At 35.2% G+C, this 20,425-nt stretch overlaps 1 protein-coding gene across 1 annotated transcript in view; it reads left to right on the top strand.

Moving 5' to 3' along the window:
* Positions 1 to 20,425, top strand: part of LOC149802083 (fanconi-associated nuclease 1-like) — a 67,584-nt gene that overhangs the window by 40,967 nt on the left and 6,192 nt on the right. The window contains exons 12-14 of the mRNA XM_089956485.1: positions 3,273 to 3,371; positions 10,702 to 10,830; positions 11,974 to 12,079. Coding sequence (XP_089812611.1) covers positions 3,273 to 3,371; positions 10,702 to 10,830; positions 11,974 to 12,079 — 334 coding nt within the window. The remainder of the gene's footprint in view (positions 1 to 3,272; positions 3,372 to 10,701; positions 10,831 to 11,973; positions 12,080 to 20,425) is intronic.

Here is a 20,425-nt window from a genome sequence, read left to right on the forward strand (position 1 = left end):
ATAAAAACTGTTGCAATACAAGGGCAGACAAGTCAGACATTATTTTGCATATGTTTTCCTATATATTCTTATTTATCTTACTGGTAAAGCAGACAGAAACACAGGTATCACTTGAAAATTTATGTTTTCATTGTCATAATTGCCATGATAAAATTATTTACTCAGATTTCAGTTGATAAATCTTTTTATTAGATACCCATTTGACCTTAAATGGCCGATCTAGTGTGTATGATACAGATAGTCATTCTTTGATCCCACACCGAAAAATTCCATATTGCACACCCATTCTAGAACTAATGCTACAACTTGAAGTTTTGAATAATAGTTCATTTATAAAATATCTGGAATGATTTATTTATTAACCTTTTAAATCATTAAAAAAATGCCATCATACATTTGTACATTACGGATCACTGCCCTCTCACGTCTGTCTGCGTGGGTTCGAGTCTAGGATTTGGCCAATGTGGGTATGTGAGAAAGCTTGCCAGTAGCTTCTTGTGGGTTGGCGGTTCTTCTCTGGGTTTTCCCGGGTTCTTCCTCCACTATTAATACTGGCCACCATGCATAGCCTATCATGTGCTGAAAAACGGTGTTAAACCCAACAACAACTACAACAACAACAACATCAACAACAACACATTTGTAATTTTAATAAATGCAGTCATATTTGGTGAAAAATATGCTTTTGCCACTGGGGATAGTGGGAGAGTCCAGTAAGTTGTTGTTGTTGTTGTAGTGTTTAATGCTATTATTCAGCACAAGATAGGTTATACATGGCCGCCAGTATAACTGGTGGAGGAAGAACACTGAAAAATCCCAGGAAGAACCACCAACTCACGAGAAGCTACTAGCAAGCTTTCTCATGTATCCATGTTAGCTGAGCCTCAGACTCGAACCCATGCAGACAAAGGTAAGGTGGCAGTGATCCAGAATGGTGAGCACTTTAGACCACTTGGCCACTCTGGGCCCCCAAGTCCAGTAAGTAGCGATGAGCAGAGTATGTGCATTTCATAGTATCTTATCCGAGAAATTAGAGTTAGTTGAGGTGGACAACAATATTTTAGACAGAATGGTTTTCAATGAATTTTCAAATGAAGCTGGTGTGCATAGTCACATCAAACAGGAGAGAGAGAAAGACAAACAGAGAGAGAGGAGAGAAAATACTTTGTCATTGAAATTGTAAAATAGAGACAAAGTCAGAGAGGCTCATAGAGTCATGTCAAGATTCAAAGCATGGTTAGAAATTCCACATGTTTGGAGAAAACTTTATCCCATGTTTAATTCCCAAGTGACATTCCTCAATGTAAATCATCCAAAATACCAAACTAACTTAAAGGCCATTTCAGTGATGCATAATAGGATGTGGAGACATACCTTCCCATCTGCTGGGAGAATAGCCACCCCTGGTCATTTACCGGTTCTGGTATCTTTGTAACTCGTCAGAGGGAAATGGTCTTGCTTATTCATTTATTCAACTAACTACCATATCTTGGCAGCGAGAAGCTTATATACCCTCCATTTCAGTTCCTGTGACCTTGACCTTGAACTGCAGAAATATTTTTTTTTTTTACAGAGCATGATTAAGTAGATGGACTTATTTATTAACATTTAAAGAGGAATCAAATTTGTTTAGTAAATCTGAGGATGAAACTGACAAACATTTAAAGGTAGGGACACACAGAGAACACCAGCTGTTTTAATTGTGATGCATATTTAGAAGAACTGCATTTTGTTACAATGTTGTTGAGATTTTTCCACCACAGTGGCACATGAAGGGAACTGTTTGTTTATAGTTTAAATTCTTGCAACTGTTATGAGTCTATGCTATAAAAATAACGCAACTTTTCAAGTAGACAATAAATAGAATAAAAATAGAACAATAATGCAATATTTGTTAGAATTTTGGTGTTAAAATATATCCAAATGAATATAAAAAAAGTTGAGTATGCATGTTAGAAAGAGACCAAATTTTATATTTATTAAAATATAGTCTTAAATTATCACTTTAAATTCAGTATATCAAATATTTTTTGTATTAAATGAAAACATAAAAATAGAGTTGGAATTTACTGCAAATTAATGAGCTTTCTGTATAAAATTTAATCTATTTAAACACTGTTAGTCTGTGAAATTTATTCTGAAATTTGCTTGGAAGTAGTGTTTTGTTTAGTAAGTTGATTGTAAGAAAAGGGGCTACTTACTTGTCCAGAACCTATGTAAGGAAAAATCCCATTTGCCTTTGATTGCAGATTAAATCCATTGATATGTCCCAAACAAAGTATTTTTAAATTCAGAGCTAAAGACCAATGATGCAACTGCACACTGTATATCTAGGCCTAGCCCTGTTTATGTACATGAGGGTTGTTGAATATCTTTCATACAATGCCAAATACCTAATTCATTTTCTTTAAAGTAAATGTTAAAAATATCTAAAAGAATGTGTGAATAACAACTAAAAGGGGATATGTAATAAATACAAAAGTACACAAGTTTTTTGTTCAAAGTGGGTGAAAGAACTTGTTTGATATGGCGTAGGACATATGTCTGGGCCTGACGGCCAAAACATACCTATACCATATAAAACTCATTGTTTTCACTCACTCGAAACAAAACCCATATGCAGTTTTTTGTCTGTATATCGATTAAAGAAAAAAATCATTGTTTTATCATACAACGTTTTTAAAGTTTAAATTGCATTATGAACAAAATTACATAACAATTGGAATCGAATGCAATTTAAATGGCAGGAATAAGAAAGAAAGAAAAGAAAAAATAAAGATAAAAAGTTAATGTTCAGGTTGTTGTTTCCCTGATTATTTTTGGTTTGAAAACTTAGTTTCAAATGAAAGTAAGAACAGAGAGAATAGTAGCAAATAAACAGAAAGCTGGAAACACCAACAAAAATTCACAAGAAGCATACTAAGGCATGATTGCCTCAAAACAATTTTTGAATTTTTGTAGACCAAGTCTCTGATATCACACCACCTATATTGTCTTCAAGGTAGTGACATCAGAAGTTAAGACTTGGCAGATGGGTGAGGCTTTGGATTTTTATACCACTGTCACATGCACTTGTTAGATTGCTGTAATGTTGTAGCAAAGACTACTTCTAGCAATTCAGCCTATAAGAATGCAACAACATGAGAAGTGATATAGTAATCATATTTAGTTTTTTTATTTTTTTTTTATTTCATGTTTTCTGTGAATACAGCATTGCATGGTTCCTTGATCAGACTGCATAAGCCTTGTTTCTTCTCCCTGTTGATTTCCAGGAACTAGCTGAGGCTATCCATTCATGCTGGGAGGATCACTCAGGCAAAACGTGTGCTGGGATCAACTGGGAAAAGTACAACAGCCCCAAAATGTTACAGGTATTCATTAATTTGAATGTTCCTGATCACATTAATGATAGGAATATAGGTCCTACTACCTGCCAAATCCAGGCCTCCTAACACACACAAATTAATATTTCCTATCCAGAGTATAGAGACAAAGGGCAATAACTCTTGCCCGTTACCTCCCCTTGCCGCCGCCAGGTGGTGTTAGTTTTAAGCTGTTGCTTTGAATTGTTCCTGTCATCTCCCAATATCCATTGGAAATGTGTGCTACTTTCAACCATCCATTTTGAATTGTTATTTTCAGATATATTACGGATTATTCTACAGGTGGAATACATTATTTGTTTAGTTTTGACCATAATTATTGAATTTTTTCAATTACTTAGTTTCTTTGTTCTCTGGTGCACAGTTCTAGAAGGGAGTGTGTTATAGTTTGTGTGCACGCACTATATATTTCCTGGTTGTGTAATGGGCATTGCTGGCATTAGTTAACATTGCCAAATATTAATTTATTCACTCCTTATTTAGTATTTTCAGAATAAACATGAAAAAAAGAAAGTGTCTAAAATGCAAGAAGTTCAAAGCCAGTGAATACTTTCATGATTCATGTCTAGTTGGTACAAATGGAACTCTAGGGAGAGACATGGAAATATCAAAGATGGACAATACTTACGTTCTGAGCATTGATCCAAATACTTTGACCAGCCAGGTGGGGAATGCCATTTCCACCCCCCAACCCCGCATCCCTCCTACAATGATGTTGGGGCCATTTTGTACACTCCTTCCCTCTTCTTTTTCAGTTGAGAATTTTGATATTTTAGGGGGGTATATGTCCAGATCCTAGGCATCCTAATGGGCTTGAAATCCCCTCTCCCCAAAGTCCAGCCATGGTCTTGTAAGTCAAGGTGCATGGAGTTTATATATAACTTGAATTACAATCATTCCTCACCTGGATTGATGCTGTATCAGTTGCTGACTCTACTGTCCAGTAGGGATAGAACCATCTGTCCACCTAACATTACCAGTACTCCTGTAGTACAGCCATCTCTACTGCTGTTCATATGCCCGACACCTGATTTTGATTTTGACAAGCTGTTCATACTGAATCGATGATTACATCCCATGGATATTCATGGCTTACCCCTTGAACATTACCATGACAGTCATAGAGACAATGGCTATGCCTAGATGGTTGTATTATACTGACATTATTCTTGGTGTGAATTGGGACAACCCACATATGAGTGTGGGGATAAGCCTCATCGAGTTTCCTAATTACATCCCACAGTGGAGATAACAAAGTATAGCTTTAAGACTGCTGGATAGGAATATATCAGGTGCAGCCAAATTCAGTTTGTCTGCCACCCACTCTTAATTAGATCCCACTCTTGAGAGGACTGTGAATAGCTTTAAGACTACTGGAGGGGAAATACATCAGGCGCAGACAAACCCAAACTCAGTATGTCTGCTACCCACTCTTCTATGTTAGCCCACTGGGTCAAGGCCTTGATCAGTCTTGATGATATGGAGCCATTTACCAGCATCCTTTGCATTTGTCTAGTGTAAGACCCATTTCAACACCTTTTCTAGAGATCCACCAGTATTGGACAAGAACTACACTGCAGTTAACCTATCTGCCTTTTTGCTATAAGGTTGATAAAATCATTTTTCAGACTACATTGAAGCTTATTTGCAATATAGTCATCATGTCTTCTTTGTTGGATTTGGCATCTCTGGTGATCTTTTTTCTTGCAGAGATGTTCTGCAGTGAGAATACCTTGGAGTCCATGGCTTGGATAGCAAAGGTGCTTAATAGGGCATCCCACCATTCGTGGCTAATACTGTGACTGCTTCCACCAACCTTGACCTTGTATGACAGAATGCATGCTTATGCTCTACCTTGCTCAAGCCATGCGATGCCCTGACATGGTGGATCACTCACTTTTTGCTTTTCATTGGCAAGATATGCAGAAGATGGTAGCCCAAGAACTGCCCTCAAGCTAGCTGTGTAGCCATCGTCTCCATATAAATCATCTCCAGTTCATCATCAAAGATGCAATGAGCAGAAATGGAATGATATGGGATTGTTTGCTGCACACTGCCAAAACTAGCCTTGATCCCAACCCCACTTACAGAGACAGCCTGTTAATCAATCTCATAGGCAGTCATATAGAGGAGGTAGGAAACTTAGTTTTGCTACCCACAAGCCTCCACACTCTTGCAATTGACTTTTATCCCTGACCACTTGCAGGTAGCTTTCTGGTAGGCACCGGACTCTTGCACTTCCAAGAGCATTGGATCAGTCTTCTTGTGCAAAGTGAGTTGGCAATCTAAATCATCTCAGAGGGGCTTCATATCTCTAAGTCAGACCCCTCCCCTTTTGTCCTCTCCATTCTAGATGGATATACCATCCTACTTAGTAAATGACAAACGTTTACAGAAAGAGATCAGGTTGTGTATTGAAAAGTACTGAGTGATGAAGATTATTCAGAATCCACAATCATTAGGATTTCACTCCAGGCTTTTAATGGTCAGGAAGGTCAAAAGCAGGCTCTGGCCAATCATCAACATGATTCAGCTATATAAAATCAATTCAAATCTGCCTCCAAATTTAAAAATTAAGATGGCAAGATCAGTCCAACTTTGCCATCAGTCTCAGTCTGACTGAAAATATTTTTACATTCCCATCCTCATGTAAATTCCTTCAGAAATTGTTATCATCTTGAGTTATCCCAGCATTTTCCATCACAGTTGGGAATTTCTTACCGACCTCAACCTTGTACATCTTCCTCACCTTCCAAGTCATTGAGCTCATAGAAATGAATTACTGACAGTTTTGCACCTCGTTGGATTGTTCAGTGCAGCAGCTGGTCTCATTTTGCTGGGTTGTCTCTACAATTGCCTTGCTCTCACCATGGCACCACTTTTCATTGCCACTCATTTACAGGATCAGCATAATAAGTGAAATAGTATCATTACTGGGTCAGTGACACAGCCAAGATTATCTTATAACAGGAATATCGCAGTAACAACTCCAACTGGACATGACTTTGTGTATGGATGCAAGTAACCAAGGTTGGGGAGCCCATCAGACACTTTTTTTTTGGTGTGTGAATGCAAGTAACCATGGTTGAGGAGACCATCAGATGCTTTTTGTTGGTGTGTGGATGCAAGTAACCAAGGTTGGGGAGCCAATCATATCAGACACTTTTTTTGTTATCATTGCAGAGAGTATCATAATAAAAACATCTAGGACTTGTTACCAATTTTGACTTGCAAAGGCCTAAATCACTCACATTGTTTTCCAGGTAGAATCTTTTTCACTGTTCTGACTTGGCTGAATTCAAATGAATTTGACCCCATAGCCACGACTTTGCTGAAGTGCCTTTCATACAAAACTTATTTCCTGATAGAGTTAACTTTGGCATGCTGAGTCAGGAAGTTACATGCTCTCATTGTTAACTCATCTTATCTTCAGTTTTGATCAGATGACTAAGTGGTCTTTATGACATAACCCATTGATGTAATCTTGAATTGAAATTTTAAAAATCCAGACAAAGTAAGAAAGACTCATGGAGTCTTTGGGCATTCACAAAGTCATCATATGACCACTCTCATGTACTGACACATCCTGACAGGTATTCAGATAAGATCCAGTGTTTGTTTTCAAGCTTTACCATGAAGCGGACTGAGCCAATTCATGGAGTGTGAAAGTGTCTCTTTCTTCCAGTTAAACTTGGGAAAGAGGATACAACCAGTCTAGCCCTCTCATTGTGGTTGCAGTGGGTAATATACATGGCAGACTCTGACTTCTCAACAGAGATGCCTAATGAAACTCTGAAATAAGAGCAATTTCTGCAAGTCTTGCATTTGACCATAATATTTCTACCCATGACATCATCAAGGCTGTCAGCTGGCATGCTCATTCAAGTTTTCACTCATAAGATTTAGCTCCACAATGACACCCTCTGGATCTGGTAGGTCCAGTCTCAGATACACAGGTGACTACCAGACCCAGTTGACATCAGCACAACCTCTGGAAGGGCACTCTATGCAGCTTTGGCTGGCTTTACCTGGAGAGTCTGTTTGGTATGATTTCATTTATTTCTTCTCTCCAGACATAAATCATGTTGACAGTGGTTGTGCTGCTTGCAAGTTAGGAGAGTGGGGTAACCTTCATATGAGGAATCCAACCTTAGGTTACAGTATCAGTTGGATGCTCAACATTTTTTCCTCCTGTTACCTATTCTCCAGCAGGGCCCCGAGTGGTCTAAAGCACTCACCATTACAGATCACTGCCATCTCACCTCTGTCTGCGTGGGTTCAAGTCTCAGATTCGGCCAATGTTGGTATGTGAGAAAGCTTGCCAGTAGCTTCTCATGGGTCGGTGGTTCTTCCCGGGGTTTTTCCAGGTTCTTTCTCCACCATTAATACTAGCCGCCATGTATAGCCTATTGTGTGCTGAAAAATGGCATTAAACCCCCACAACAACAACAACAACTTATTCTCCAAACATTAATGTGATTGGAGAACATATTTGAAGGAGAAAGCAAATTTTTCAGTAAAGAATGTTCTTCTTGAATATTTACCCAATCAGATTACTTTAATACCCTACTTCCTTCCTGCAATACTCAATTTGTTAATACCCTCCCTTTGTAACAAGATAACTGGGTGGGATTTCGGATTTACAACAGAACACTTTTTAGCAATTAATTATGATTAATATGTGCATGTATATGATCCAAATATTGGATCAATTAACATAAACTGCATGGACTTAATAAGGAAAATACGAATAAATGACCTTACACAGTACAAGGACAAGGTGTGAATGATTCACAGTGATTTCACAAGTAAAAGATTGATATGTTTTAATCAAATAGTAAAACATATGTAATATTTTACTTGTATAGTAAAATGTATTCACTCACTCAGTGAAATTATGTAAATAAAAGGGACAGATATACAAATTATCTTTACAGTCTTAAAAAGCACAATAGATTTTACAAACCCCAAAAATTAGCCCAAGGCTAAAAGATTACATGTATGGAGTTACACGCTCCATCACCAGCACAATTGGCTACCAGTCACACTGGCCAATCAAGCCGTTAGTATTCCAGTTTGGTTTATCAAGCAATCACGCCCACCAATCTTGGTCAGCAACGCCTGATCACCTGCTGCTCGACCAGCAACACTGTTCACTCAGCTCTACGGCTGCTATGGTTCAGCTTCACAGCTGCTATGGTCAACTTCTATGGTTAGCTCTGCAACTGGTACCATGTGGACTCCGATCACTCTGATCACTCAGGTCAGCTGAAAATACATCTAACCATGTTCTGTGCATGAAACGGGCATATATGATAACATGTAATGACGTTATATATGGTAAATTATACAGATTACATTATTGGCACAGTAATTACAAAACAACAAACAGGTTCAGAAGTAAACCTAACCGTGTCCGACAGGAATCCTATGGTACTAAACGTTTTGTAAAAATGCAGCTTTATATTGCTAATATAAATCCCTTGCTAAGTCGCAAACCAGAATAGAAAATATTTGCATTATGCTACGTAAACCAAAGCTACATAGTAAACATACAAAAAATAAAACGTGGTAGTACAATAGTTATAACTTATACACAAAAATTTAATAATTCACATACCTCTACAGCTGAAGATGTGCAAGTCTTTAAAGTAGACTGCTCACTGACAGGACATTCCGTAATGTGAATCTTACAGTGAGGCTTTTATACACAGATATAAAGTTGTCATACATTGCCTGGAAGTATTTGGTTCTTCCCATTGAAAGCACCTTGCACATGTGGCATAAGATGAACAGAACTCACTATTTTGAAATATTGTACAATATACATAAATCACCCTCGGGTATCGTTCTACACAAAAAATGAAACCCGAGTACATGTATTTAATAAATAAAAGGAATTATACAATTCTGCGAAACCCTTCCTTCCTGCAATGTGAGCATTCTGTCCACACTGTTCTGCTTAGCTTAAAACTCATGCTACTTGGTGGTGGCAAGTAAGAGTAATGGGCAAGAATTATTAGTTATTACCCTTTGTCTATATTACATAAACAGGAAATGCAGTTTTGTCTTTTGGAAGGGCTGGACTTTGGAAGGTAGAATGGTTTATATTCTAAATGTTAATGTGACTGAGTAAGTGTTCAAGGAGAAACATAATTTCCTTTCTTGGTATTTGTTAATTTACAATATTTAATAACCATATGTAGCTGTAAGTCAAGGTATGCACTGTGATTTTGCATCTTAGATGAGGAACTTTGGCTGATTCACTTTTGAATTAGGCTTCTTTGAACCCCTCTACTATGATATTGTCTTTAGCCTATTTGTATGGAATAAAGATTTTCTTTGTTGTTGTTTTGGGTTTATCACCATTTCTCAGCACAATATAGGCTATGCATGGTGGCCGGTATAACTGGTGGAGGAAGAACAAGGGAAAACCCAGTAAGAACCAACTCAAGGGAAGTTACTGGCAAACTTTCTGTACTTATCATTGGTTTGGTCTTTTAAAAATGACTTTATGTAAATACTGGAATGGAAGGATGGTATGTAGATAAATGTGGAGTAAAGGTTGTAAATTAGTGGTGATGATCAGAAAAATCATGAGAAAGAACAAGAACCATGCCATTAGATGGAAGGTCTAAATGACCAAATATCAATAAAGTATGTATGTACTGCTTAAAAAAACAACCAAAAGACAGACATGCTGAAAAATTCTCTTACCAGAAAATTACAAGAAGAAATAAATGGAATGTATGCATTAGTGTAATTCAACTAAAAAATATCCACATGTGAACGTTTTATAGAATCAGGCAACATATTGTTTCCTTTTTATTCATGAACTCTTTCAGGAATTCTAGCCTCAATTTTACATGCTGGCACATGACTTGAAATGTTGGCTCTAATTTTGTAACATTTTGGCTGTAAATTTATTGGGCCAGCTACCTGATGGCACTAAAAAGAATGTGTTTTACTGGCATAATAATAATTTTAAGTCTTGACTGTACAGTTTTTATGGATTTCAGTTAACATTGGATGTAGTAGAGTCCATCTTTCATTGGGCCTCTACAAAACAGAATTAACCCAAAAATTAATTTGAACTGAGATTTGCCACAATGTTAGGTAATAAAGGCAGTCAAACCTTAATACCATTTTGCTTTTACTTTGCCATTGGCAATCAATCTTCAGGTTAAGGAATGTATTTAAAAAAGAAAAACTTTGTTCAGTTTAAAATATGTATAATTCACAGTCTACAGGTGAGATATTTGAACATGGGATTTACCATATTCACATAAAATTGAATTAGTTCTGACTTCCACTGCAGGACCTTGTGATATGTATGGGAGGAGGTACAGTGTCGGGTATCCTGGAAAGATATATAATGAATCCTCGTCACACCCGAGGAGGATTCCCTGATCTCACATGCTGGAATATCAACTCTAAAGCTGTGAAGGTAAAGTTGACTCGTTAATATAGATCTGTGTTTATTTCATTCTGGGTTCCAAGAAAGCTATATGTGTATACTAAGTTACATGGAATGCATTTCAGATTTTAAAGTTACTGTTTTTGTCAAATTCACACTTATTACTAATTTAACTTAAATATTTTTCACAAATGGGTTCATTGTAATAGTGACAATAGTATCACATAGTGTATTTCTTTTGAAGTATAAGTTACCTTAAGTCTCTTGAGCATATCCATATGTTATTTCATAAAATCTAATTGGGGCCTCCACAAAGCAGCACTGCACCCTCTATTCACTAAACACACACTGTCTGTGGGATGATTGTGTACTTACTAAGGCAGATTCCACACAAAGTATAAAATTGCCTGACTCCTCAAAGCAAATTCTAACTGAAGTGATTGAGGCATGAATTGTAATCACCTGAGTGATTGTCATTTAATATACTGTATGACAAGGATCCCAAACAGTGTTTAGTGCCTAAACATCAGCTTTATCCATTGGTACTTAAATTTATCCATGATATTTCAAATTCCCATCATATTTTATGGAACATTAAAATTAATGTATTTCAATTAAAATAATTATAAAACTTAAAAATTATTCAACTTTTGCATCGATTGCCCTCTCATTTGATATGTGAGAAATAAAATTTTACACTTCCAACAATTTTATTTGTCTAGACAACTTGAAAAACTGCAATTACTTCTAGAATATAGGTATATATACATGTGCTATGTACAGTGGATTCCATTAGCCCTATCTGAAAATTATGCTATGATACTGTGTGTAGCTGTATATCATTCAGGTGCATCTGCATTGACCCAGATCTGCTGTTGCAAAATGCACTGTTAGATCTGCAGTACATGTCTTGGGTCTATGCATTTTGTTAGGAGTAATCAGTAGAACAAAACTAAATAGTCTCCAGTGTGCCAGTGCATTATGCAACAGATCAAGGTCTGTGTTGTTTGCAGTTGGATCCAACTTATAAGGATGTATACACAGTAATGATGTTGCATACTGTGGACATCTGTATCAGTGGAATCTGACTGCTATTGAAAGATGTTGATGGGAAGTAGTTGACAAAACCCTCTTCATTATTAGAATTTTAAATCCTGCCATCCATATTTTCAGATAGCTGAGGTGAAGGGACCCGGTGACCGACTCTCTTACAAACAGATTCTCTGGTTGGACCACCTTCTGAAGCTTGGAGTGGATGCAGAAGTGTGCCATGTGAAAGGTTGGATATTTTTAAAGACTTTTGTATTCAAAGCTTATGCTACTCTCTTCTTTTGAATTGAATTGAATTGCAGATATAAAAAGAATCAATCAAATAGACTGGTGTAGGAAATGAGGAGTAAAATTCATACAATGAGCAAGGTCTTTTTGACTAACTGTCCATGACTTCTCAAGGGTGAATTTTCTCTATTCTAATCACAAAACGGTGGTTGAAACAAATCTGAGGTAGCAGTTTGGTCTAAGAGATAAGAAATACATGTGCTTCCCTAAAGATCTAATGTCATCTGAGAAACCAGAAATTAAGTTTACAAGATTTGTTGTTAACTTTAATAATATTTGTTGACATACCTGTAAAATGTCATTTCAATATTCAAACCATGAGAATATGGGCATCAATGGTAGCATAAGCATGATGCCACTTAATGCTCATTTGATTGGTTTATCACACCATAACATATCATGTTCATAAGAACTCTCATTTGATTGGTTTATCACACCATAACATATCATGTTCATAAGAACTCTCATTTGATTGGTTTATCACACCATAACATATCATGTTCATAAGAACTCTCATTTGATTGGTTTATCACACCATAACATATCATGTTCATAAGAACTCTCATTTGATTGGTTTATCACACCATAACATATCATGTTCATAAGAACTCTCATTTGATTGGTTTATCACACCATAATATATCATGTTCATAAGAACTCTCATTTGATCGGTTTATCACACCATAGCATATCATGTTCATAAGAACTGTCATTTGATTGGTTTATCACATAATATATTCATAGTTTGTTTATCATGTCATAAAATATTGTGTTTCGATGAACACTCATTCAGTTGGTTTATTACACCAGAACTTTTTCACATAGAAAAACTGTACACATATAGGATTGATGAAAAAACAGTTCACTCAATTGTTCTGATATTTGGTTAGATATCTTTTATTTAGTTATCAACAGATCTGTTGATATTTAGTTTCTGTTTAATATTTACACATAATTCTGCACAACATCACCTTAAAACTTGGTTACATATGGAAGAGCACCTAACCAAATAAATTGTATTTTGATATAACAAAAGGGCACCCACAGCTTTTTCTCTAAAACTGATGTAAAAGCGTCCTTTTTACGTGCACATATGGATTCCAGTATGATCCAGAAATGGAAGCATTTGCTAAAATTTGCCCAAGACATAATATTCACAGGACTTTCAATTCTGCATGCATAGTGTCTTGCTACCACTTAACTTGCCATCTGGTGTTTTGTAACCATTTAACTTACTATCATGAATTCCTAGTGTATCATGAATGCCTAGTGCAACATAACCACTTAACTTACTATCATGAATGCCTAGTGTATCATTATCATTTAACTTACTATCATGAATGCCTAGTGTATCATAACCACTTAACTTACTATCATGAATGCCTAGTGTATCATTATCATGTAACTTACTATCATGAATGCCTAGTGTTTCATGAATACCTAGTGTATCATTATCATTTAACTTACTATCATGAATGCCTAGTGTATCATCACCACTTAACTTACTATCATGAATGACTAGTGTATCATGACCATGCAACTTACTATCATGAATGCCTATTTATAATGAATGCCTAGTGTATCATTACCATTTAATTTACTATCATGAATGCCTAGTGTATCATGACCATGTAACTTACTATCATGAATGCCTAGTTTATCATAAATGCCTAGTGTATCATTACCATTTAACTTACTATCATGAATGCCTAGTGTATCATAACCACTTAACTTACTATCATGAATGCCTAGTGTATCATTATCATGTAACTTACTATCATGAATGCCTAGTGTTTCATGAATACCTAGTGTATCATTATCATTTAACTTACTATCATGAATGCCTAGTGTATCATGACCACTTAACTTACTATCATGAATGCCTAGTGTATCATGACCATGTAACTTACTATCATGAATGCCTAGTTTATAATGAATGCCTAGTGTATCATTACCATTTAATTTACTATCATGAATGCCTAGTGTATCATGACCATGTAACTTACTATCATGAATGCCTAGTTTATCATGAATGCCTAGTGTATCATTACCATTTAACTTACTATCATGAATGCCTAGTGTATCATGACCATGTAACTTACTATCATGAATGCCTAGTTTATCATGAATGCCTAGTGTATCATTACCATTTAATTTACTATCATGAATGCCTAGTGTATCATGACCGTGTAACTTACTATCATCAATGCCAAGTTTATCATTGTCATTTAACTTACTATCATGAATGCATAGTGTAGCATGACCATATAACTTACTATCATGAATGCCTAGTGTATCATTACCATTTAACTTGTTGTCATGAATGTCTAGTGTATCATGACCACTTAACTTACTATCATGAATGCCTAGTGTATCATGACCACTTAACTTACTGTCATGAATGCCTAGTGTATCATTACCCTTTAACTTGTTGTCATGAATGCCTATTGTATCATGACCACTTAACTTACTATCATGAATGTCTAGTGTATCATGACCGTGTAACTTACTATCATGAATGCATAGTTTATCATGAATGCCTAATGTACCATTACCATTTAACTTACTGTCATGAATGCCTAGTGTACCATTACCATTTAACTTACTATCATGAATGCCTAGTGTACCGGTACCATTTAACTTACTATCATGAATGCCTAGTGTATCATTATCATTTAGCTTACTATCATGAATGCCTACTGTATCATTATCATTTAACTTACTGTCATGAATGCCTAGTGTACTGTTACCATTTAACTTACTATCATGAATGCCTAGTGTACCATTACCATTTAACTTACTATCTTGAATGCCTAGTGTATCATTATCATTTAACTTACTATCATGAATGACTAGTGTACCATTACCATTTAACTTGCTATCATGAATGCATAGTGTATCATGACCTAGTGTACCATTACCATGTAACTTACTATCATGAATGCCTAGTGTATCATGACCATTTAACTGTCATGAATGCCTAGTGTATCATGACCATTTAACTTACTATCATGAATGCCTAGTGTATCATGACCATTTAACTATCATGAATGCCCAGTGTGTCATGACCATTTAACTTGCTATCATGAATATCTAGTGTATCATTGTCATTTAACTTACTATCATGAATGCCTAGTGTACCATTACCATTTGACTTACTATCATGAATGCTTAGTGTATCATGACCATTTAACTTACTATCATGAATATCTAGTGTATCATGACCATTTAACTTACTATCATGAATGCCTAGTGTATCATGACCATTTAACTATCATGAATGCCCAGTGTGTCATGACCATTTAACTTGCTATCATGAATATCTAGTGTATCATTGTCATTTAACTTACTATCATGAATGCCTAGTGTACCATTACCATTTGACTTACTATCATGAATGCTTAGTGTATCATGACCATTTAACTTACTATCATGAATATCTAGTGTATCATGACCATTTAACTTACTATCATGAATGCCTAGTGTACCATTACCATTTGACTTACTATCATGAGTCCTGGTGTATCATGACCATTTAACTTGCTGTCATGAATGCCTAGTGTATCATGACCATTTAACTTACTATCATGAATGCCTAGTGTATCATGACCATTTAACTTACTATCATGAATATCTAGTGTATCATGACCATTTAACTTACTATCATGAATGCCTAGTGTACCATTACCATTTAACTTACTATCATGAATGCCTAGTGTATCATGACCATTTAACTTACTATCATGAATGCCTAGTGTATCATGACCATTTAACTTACTATCATGAATATCTAGTGTATCATTGTCATTTAACTTACTATCATGAATGCCTAGTGTATCATGACCATTTAACTTACTATCATGAATGCCTAGTGTATCATGACCATTTAACTTACTATCATGAATATCTAGTGTATCATTGTCATTTAACTTACTATCATGAATGCCTAGTGTACCATTACCATTTGACTTACTATCATGAATCCTGGTGTATCATGACCATTTGACTTACTATCATGAATGCCTAGTATATCATGACCATTTAACTTGCTATCATGAATGCCTAGTGTATCATGACCATTTAACTTACTATCATGAATGCCTAGTGTATCATGACCATTTAACTTACAATCATGAATATCTAGTGTATCATGACCATTTAACTTACTATCATGAATGCCTAGTGTATCATGACCATTTAACTTACTATCATGAATATCTAGTGTATCATTGTCATTTAACTTGCTATCATGAATGCCTAGTGTACCATTACCATTTGACTTACTATCATGAATGCCTAGTGTATCATGACCATTTAAGTTACTATCATGAATGCCTAGTGTATCATGACCAGTTAACTTACTATCATGAATATCTAGTGTATCATGACCATTTAACTTACTGTCATGAATGCCTAGTGTATCATGACCATTTAACTTACTCTCATGAATGCCTAGTGTATCATGACCATTTAACTTACTATCACGAATGCCTAGTGTATCATGACCATTTAACTTGCTATCATCAATGCCTAGTGTATCATGACCATTTAACTTACTATCATGAATATCTAGTATATCATTGTCATTTAACTTACTATCATGAATGCCTAGTGTACCATTACCATTTGACTTACTATCATGAATCCTGGTGTATCATGACCATTTAACTGTCATGAATGCCTAGTGTGTCATGACCATTTAACTTACTATCATGAATCTCTAGTGTATCATTGTCATTTAACTTACTATCATGAATGCGTAGTGTACCATTACCATTTGACTTATTGTCATGAATGCTTAGTGTATCATGACCATTTAACTTACTATCATGAATATCTAGTGTATCATGACCATTTAACTTACTATCATGAATGCCTAGTGTATCATGACCATTTAACTTACTATCATGAATGCCTAGTGTATCATGACCATTTAACTTACTATCATGAATATCTAGTGTATCATGACCATTTAACTTACTATCATGAATGCCTAATGTATCATGACCATTTAACTTACTATCATGAATATCTAGTGTATCATTGTCATTTAACTTACTATCATGAATGCCTAGTGTATCATGACCATTTAACTTACTATCATGAATATCTAGTGTAACATGACCATTTAACTTACTATCATGAATGCCTAGTGTATCATGACCATTTAACTTACTATCATGAATGCCTAGTGTATCATGACCATTTAACTTACTATCATGAATGCCTAGTGTATCATGACCATTTAACTTACTATCATGAATATCTAGTGTATCATTGTCATTTAACTTACTATCATGAATGCCTAGTGTACCATTACCATTTGACTTACTATCATGAATCCTGGTGTATCATGACCATTTGACTTACTATCATGAATGCCTAGTGTATCATGACCATTTAACTTACTATCCTAAATGCCTAGTGTATCATGACCATTTAACTTACTATCATGAATGCCTAGTGTATCATGACCATTTAACTTGCTATCATGAATATCTAGTGTATCATGACCATTTAACTTACTATCATGAATGCCTAGTGTATCATGACCATTTAACTTACTATCATGAATCCTGGTGTATCATGACCATTTAACTTACTATCATGAATGCCTAGTGTATCATGACCATTTAACTTACTATCATGAATATCTAGTGTATCAGGACCATTTAACTTACTATCATGAATGCCTAATGTATCATGACCATTTAACTTACTATCATGAATATCTAGTGTATCATTGTCATTTAACTTGCTATCATGAATGCCTAGTGTACCATTACCATTTGACTTACTATCATGAATGCCTAGTGTATCATGACCATTTAAGTTACTATCATGAATGCCTAGTGTATCATGACCATTTAGCTTACTATCATGAATATCTAGTGTATCATGACCATTTAACTTACTCTCATGAATGCCTAGTGTATCATGACCATTTAACTTACTATCATGAATGCCTAGTGTATCATGATCATTTAACTTACTATCATGAATGCCTAGTGTGTCATGACCATTTAACTTAGTATCATGAATGCCTAGTTTATCATGACCATTTAACTTACTATCATGAATATCTAGTGTATCATGACCATTTAACTTACTCTCATGAATGCATAGTGTATCATGACCATTTAACTTACTATCATGAATATCTAGTGTATCATGACCATTTAACTTACTATCATGAATGCCTAGTGTACCATTACCATTTGACTTACTATCATGAATATCTAGTGTATCATGACCATTTAACTTACTATCATGAATGCCTAGTGTATCATGACCATTTAACTTACTATCACGAATGCCTAGTGTATCATGACCATTTAACTTGCTATCATCAATGCCTAGTGTATCATGACCATTTAACTTACTATCATGAATATCTAGTGTATCATTGTCATTTAACTTACTATCATGAATGCCTAGTGTACCATTACCATTTGACTTTCTATCATGAATGCTTAGAGTATCATGACCATTTAACTTACTATCATGAATGCCTAGTGTATCATGACCATTTAACTTGCTATCATGAATGCCTAGTGTATCATGACCATTTAACTTACTATCATGAATATCTAGTGTATCATGACCATTTAACTTACTATCATGAATGCCTAGTGTACCATTACCTTTTGACTTACTATCATGAATCCTGGTGTATCATGACCATTTAACTGTCATGAATGCCTAGTGTATCATGACCATTTAACTTACTATCATGAATGCCTAGTGTATCATGACCATTTAACTTACTATCATGAATGCCTAGTGTGTCATGACCATTTAACTTACTATCATGAATATCTAGTGTATCATTGTCATTTAACTTACTATCATGAATGCCTAGTGTACCATTACCATTTGACTTTCTATCATGAATGCCTAGAGTATCATGACCATTTAACTTACTATCATGAATATCTAGTGTATCATGACCATTTAACTTACTATCATGAATGCCTTGTGTACCATTACCATTTGACTTACTATCATGAATGCCTTGTGTACCATTACCATTTGACTTACTATCATGAATCCTGGTGTATCATGACCATTTAACTTACTGTCATGAATGCCTAGTGTATCATGACCATTTAACTTACTGTCATGAATGCCTAGTGTATCATGACCATTTAAGTTACTATCATGAATATCTAGTGTAACATGACCATTTAACTTACTATCATGAATGCCTAGTGTATCATGACCATTTAACTTACTATCATGAATGCCTAGTATATCATGACCATTTAACTTACTATCATGAATGCCTAGTGTGTCATGACCATTTAACTTACTATCATGAATGCCTAGTGTACCATTACCATTTGACTTACTATCATGAATCCTGGTGTATCATGACCATTTAACTTACTATCATGAATGCCTAGTGTGTCATGACCATTTAACTTACTATCATGAATGCATAGTGTATCATTATCATTTAACTTACTATCATGAATGCCTAGTGTACCATTACTATTTGACTTACTATCATGAATGCCTAGTGTATCATGACCATTTAACTTACTATCATGAATGTATAGTGTATCATGACCATTTAACTTACTATCATGAATGCCTAGTGTATCATGACCATTTAACTTACTCTCATGAATGCATAGTGTCATGACCATTTAACTTACTATCAAGAATGCATAGTGTATCATTCTCATTTAACTTACTATCATGAATGCCTAGTGTACCATTACCATTTGACTTACTATCATGAATGCCTAGTGTATCATGACCATTTAACTTACTATCATGAATGTATAGTGTATCATGACCATTTAAGTTACTATCAAGAATGCATAGTGTATCATGACCATTTAACTTACTCTCATGAATGCATAGTGTCATGACCATTTAACTTACTATCATGAATGTATAGTGTATCATGACCATTTAACTTACTATCAAGAATGCATAGTGTATCATGACCATTTAACTTACTCTCATGAATGCATAGTGTCATGACCATTTAACTTACTATCATGAATGTGTAGTGTATCATGACCATTTAACTTACTCTCATGAATGCATAGTGTCATGACCATTTAACTTACTATCATGAATGTATAGTGTATCATGACCATTTAACTTACTATCAAGAATGCATAGTGTATCATGACCATTTAACTTACTCTCATGAATGCATAGTGTCATGACCATTTAACTTACTATCAAGAATGTGTAGTATCATGACCATTTAACTTACTCTCATGAATGCATAGTGTCATGACCATTTAACTTACTATCATGAATGTAT

This window comes from Sinohyriopsis cumingii, chromosome 4 (genome assembly GCF_028554795.1).
Source record: "Sinohyriopsis cumingii isolate HCF-2022 chromosome 4, ASM2855479v2, whole genome shotgun sequence".
Taxonomy (NCBI): Eukaryota; Metazoa; Mollusca; class Bivalvia; order Unionida; family Unionidae; genus Sinohyriopsis; species Sinohyriopsis cumingii.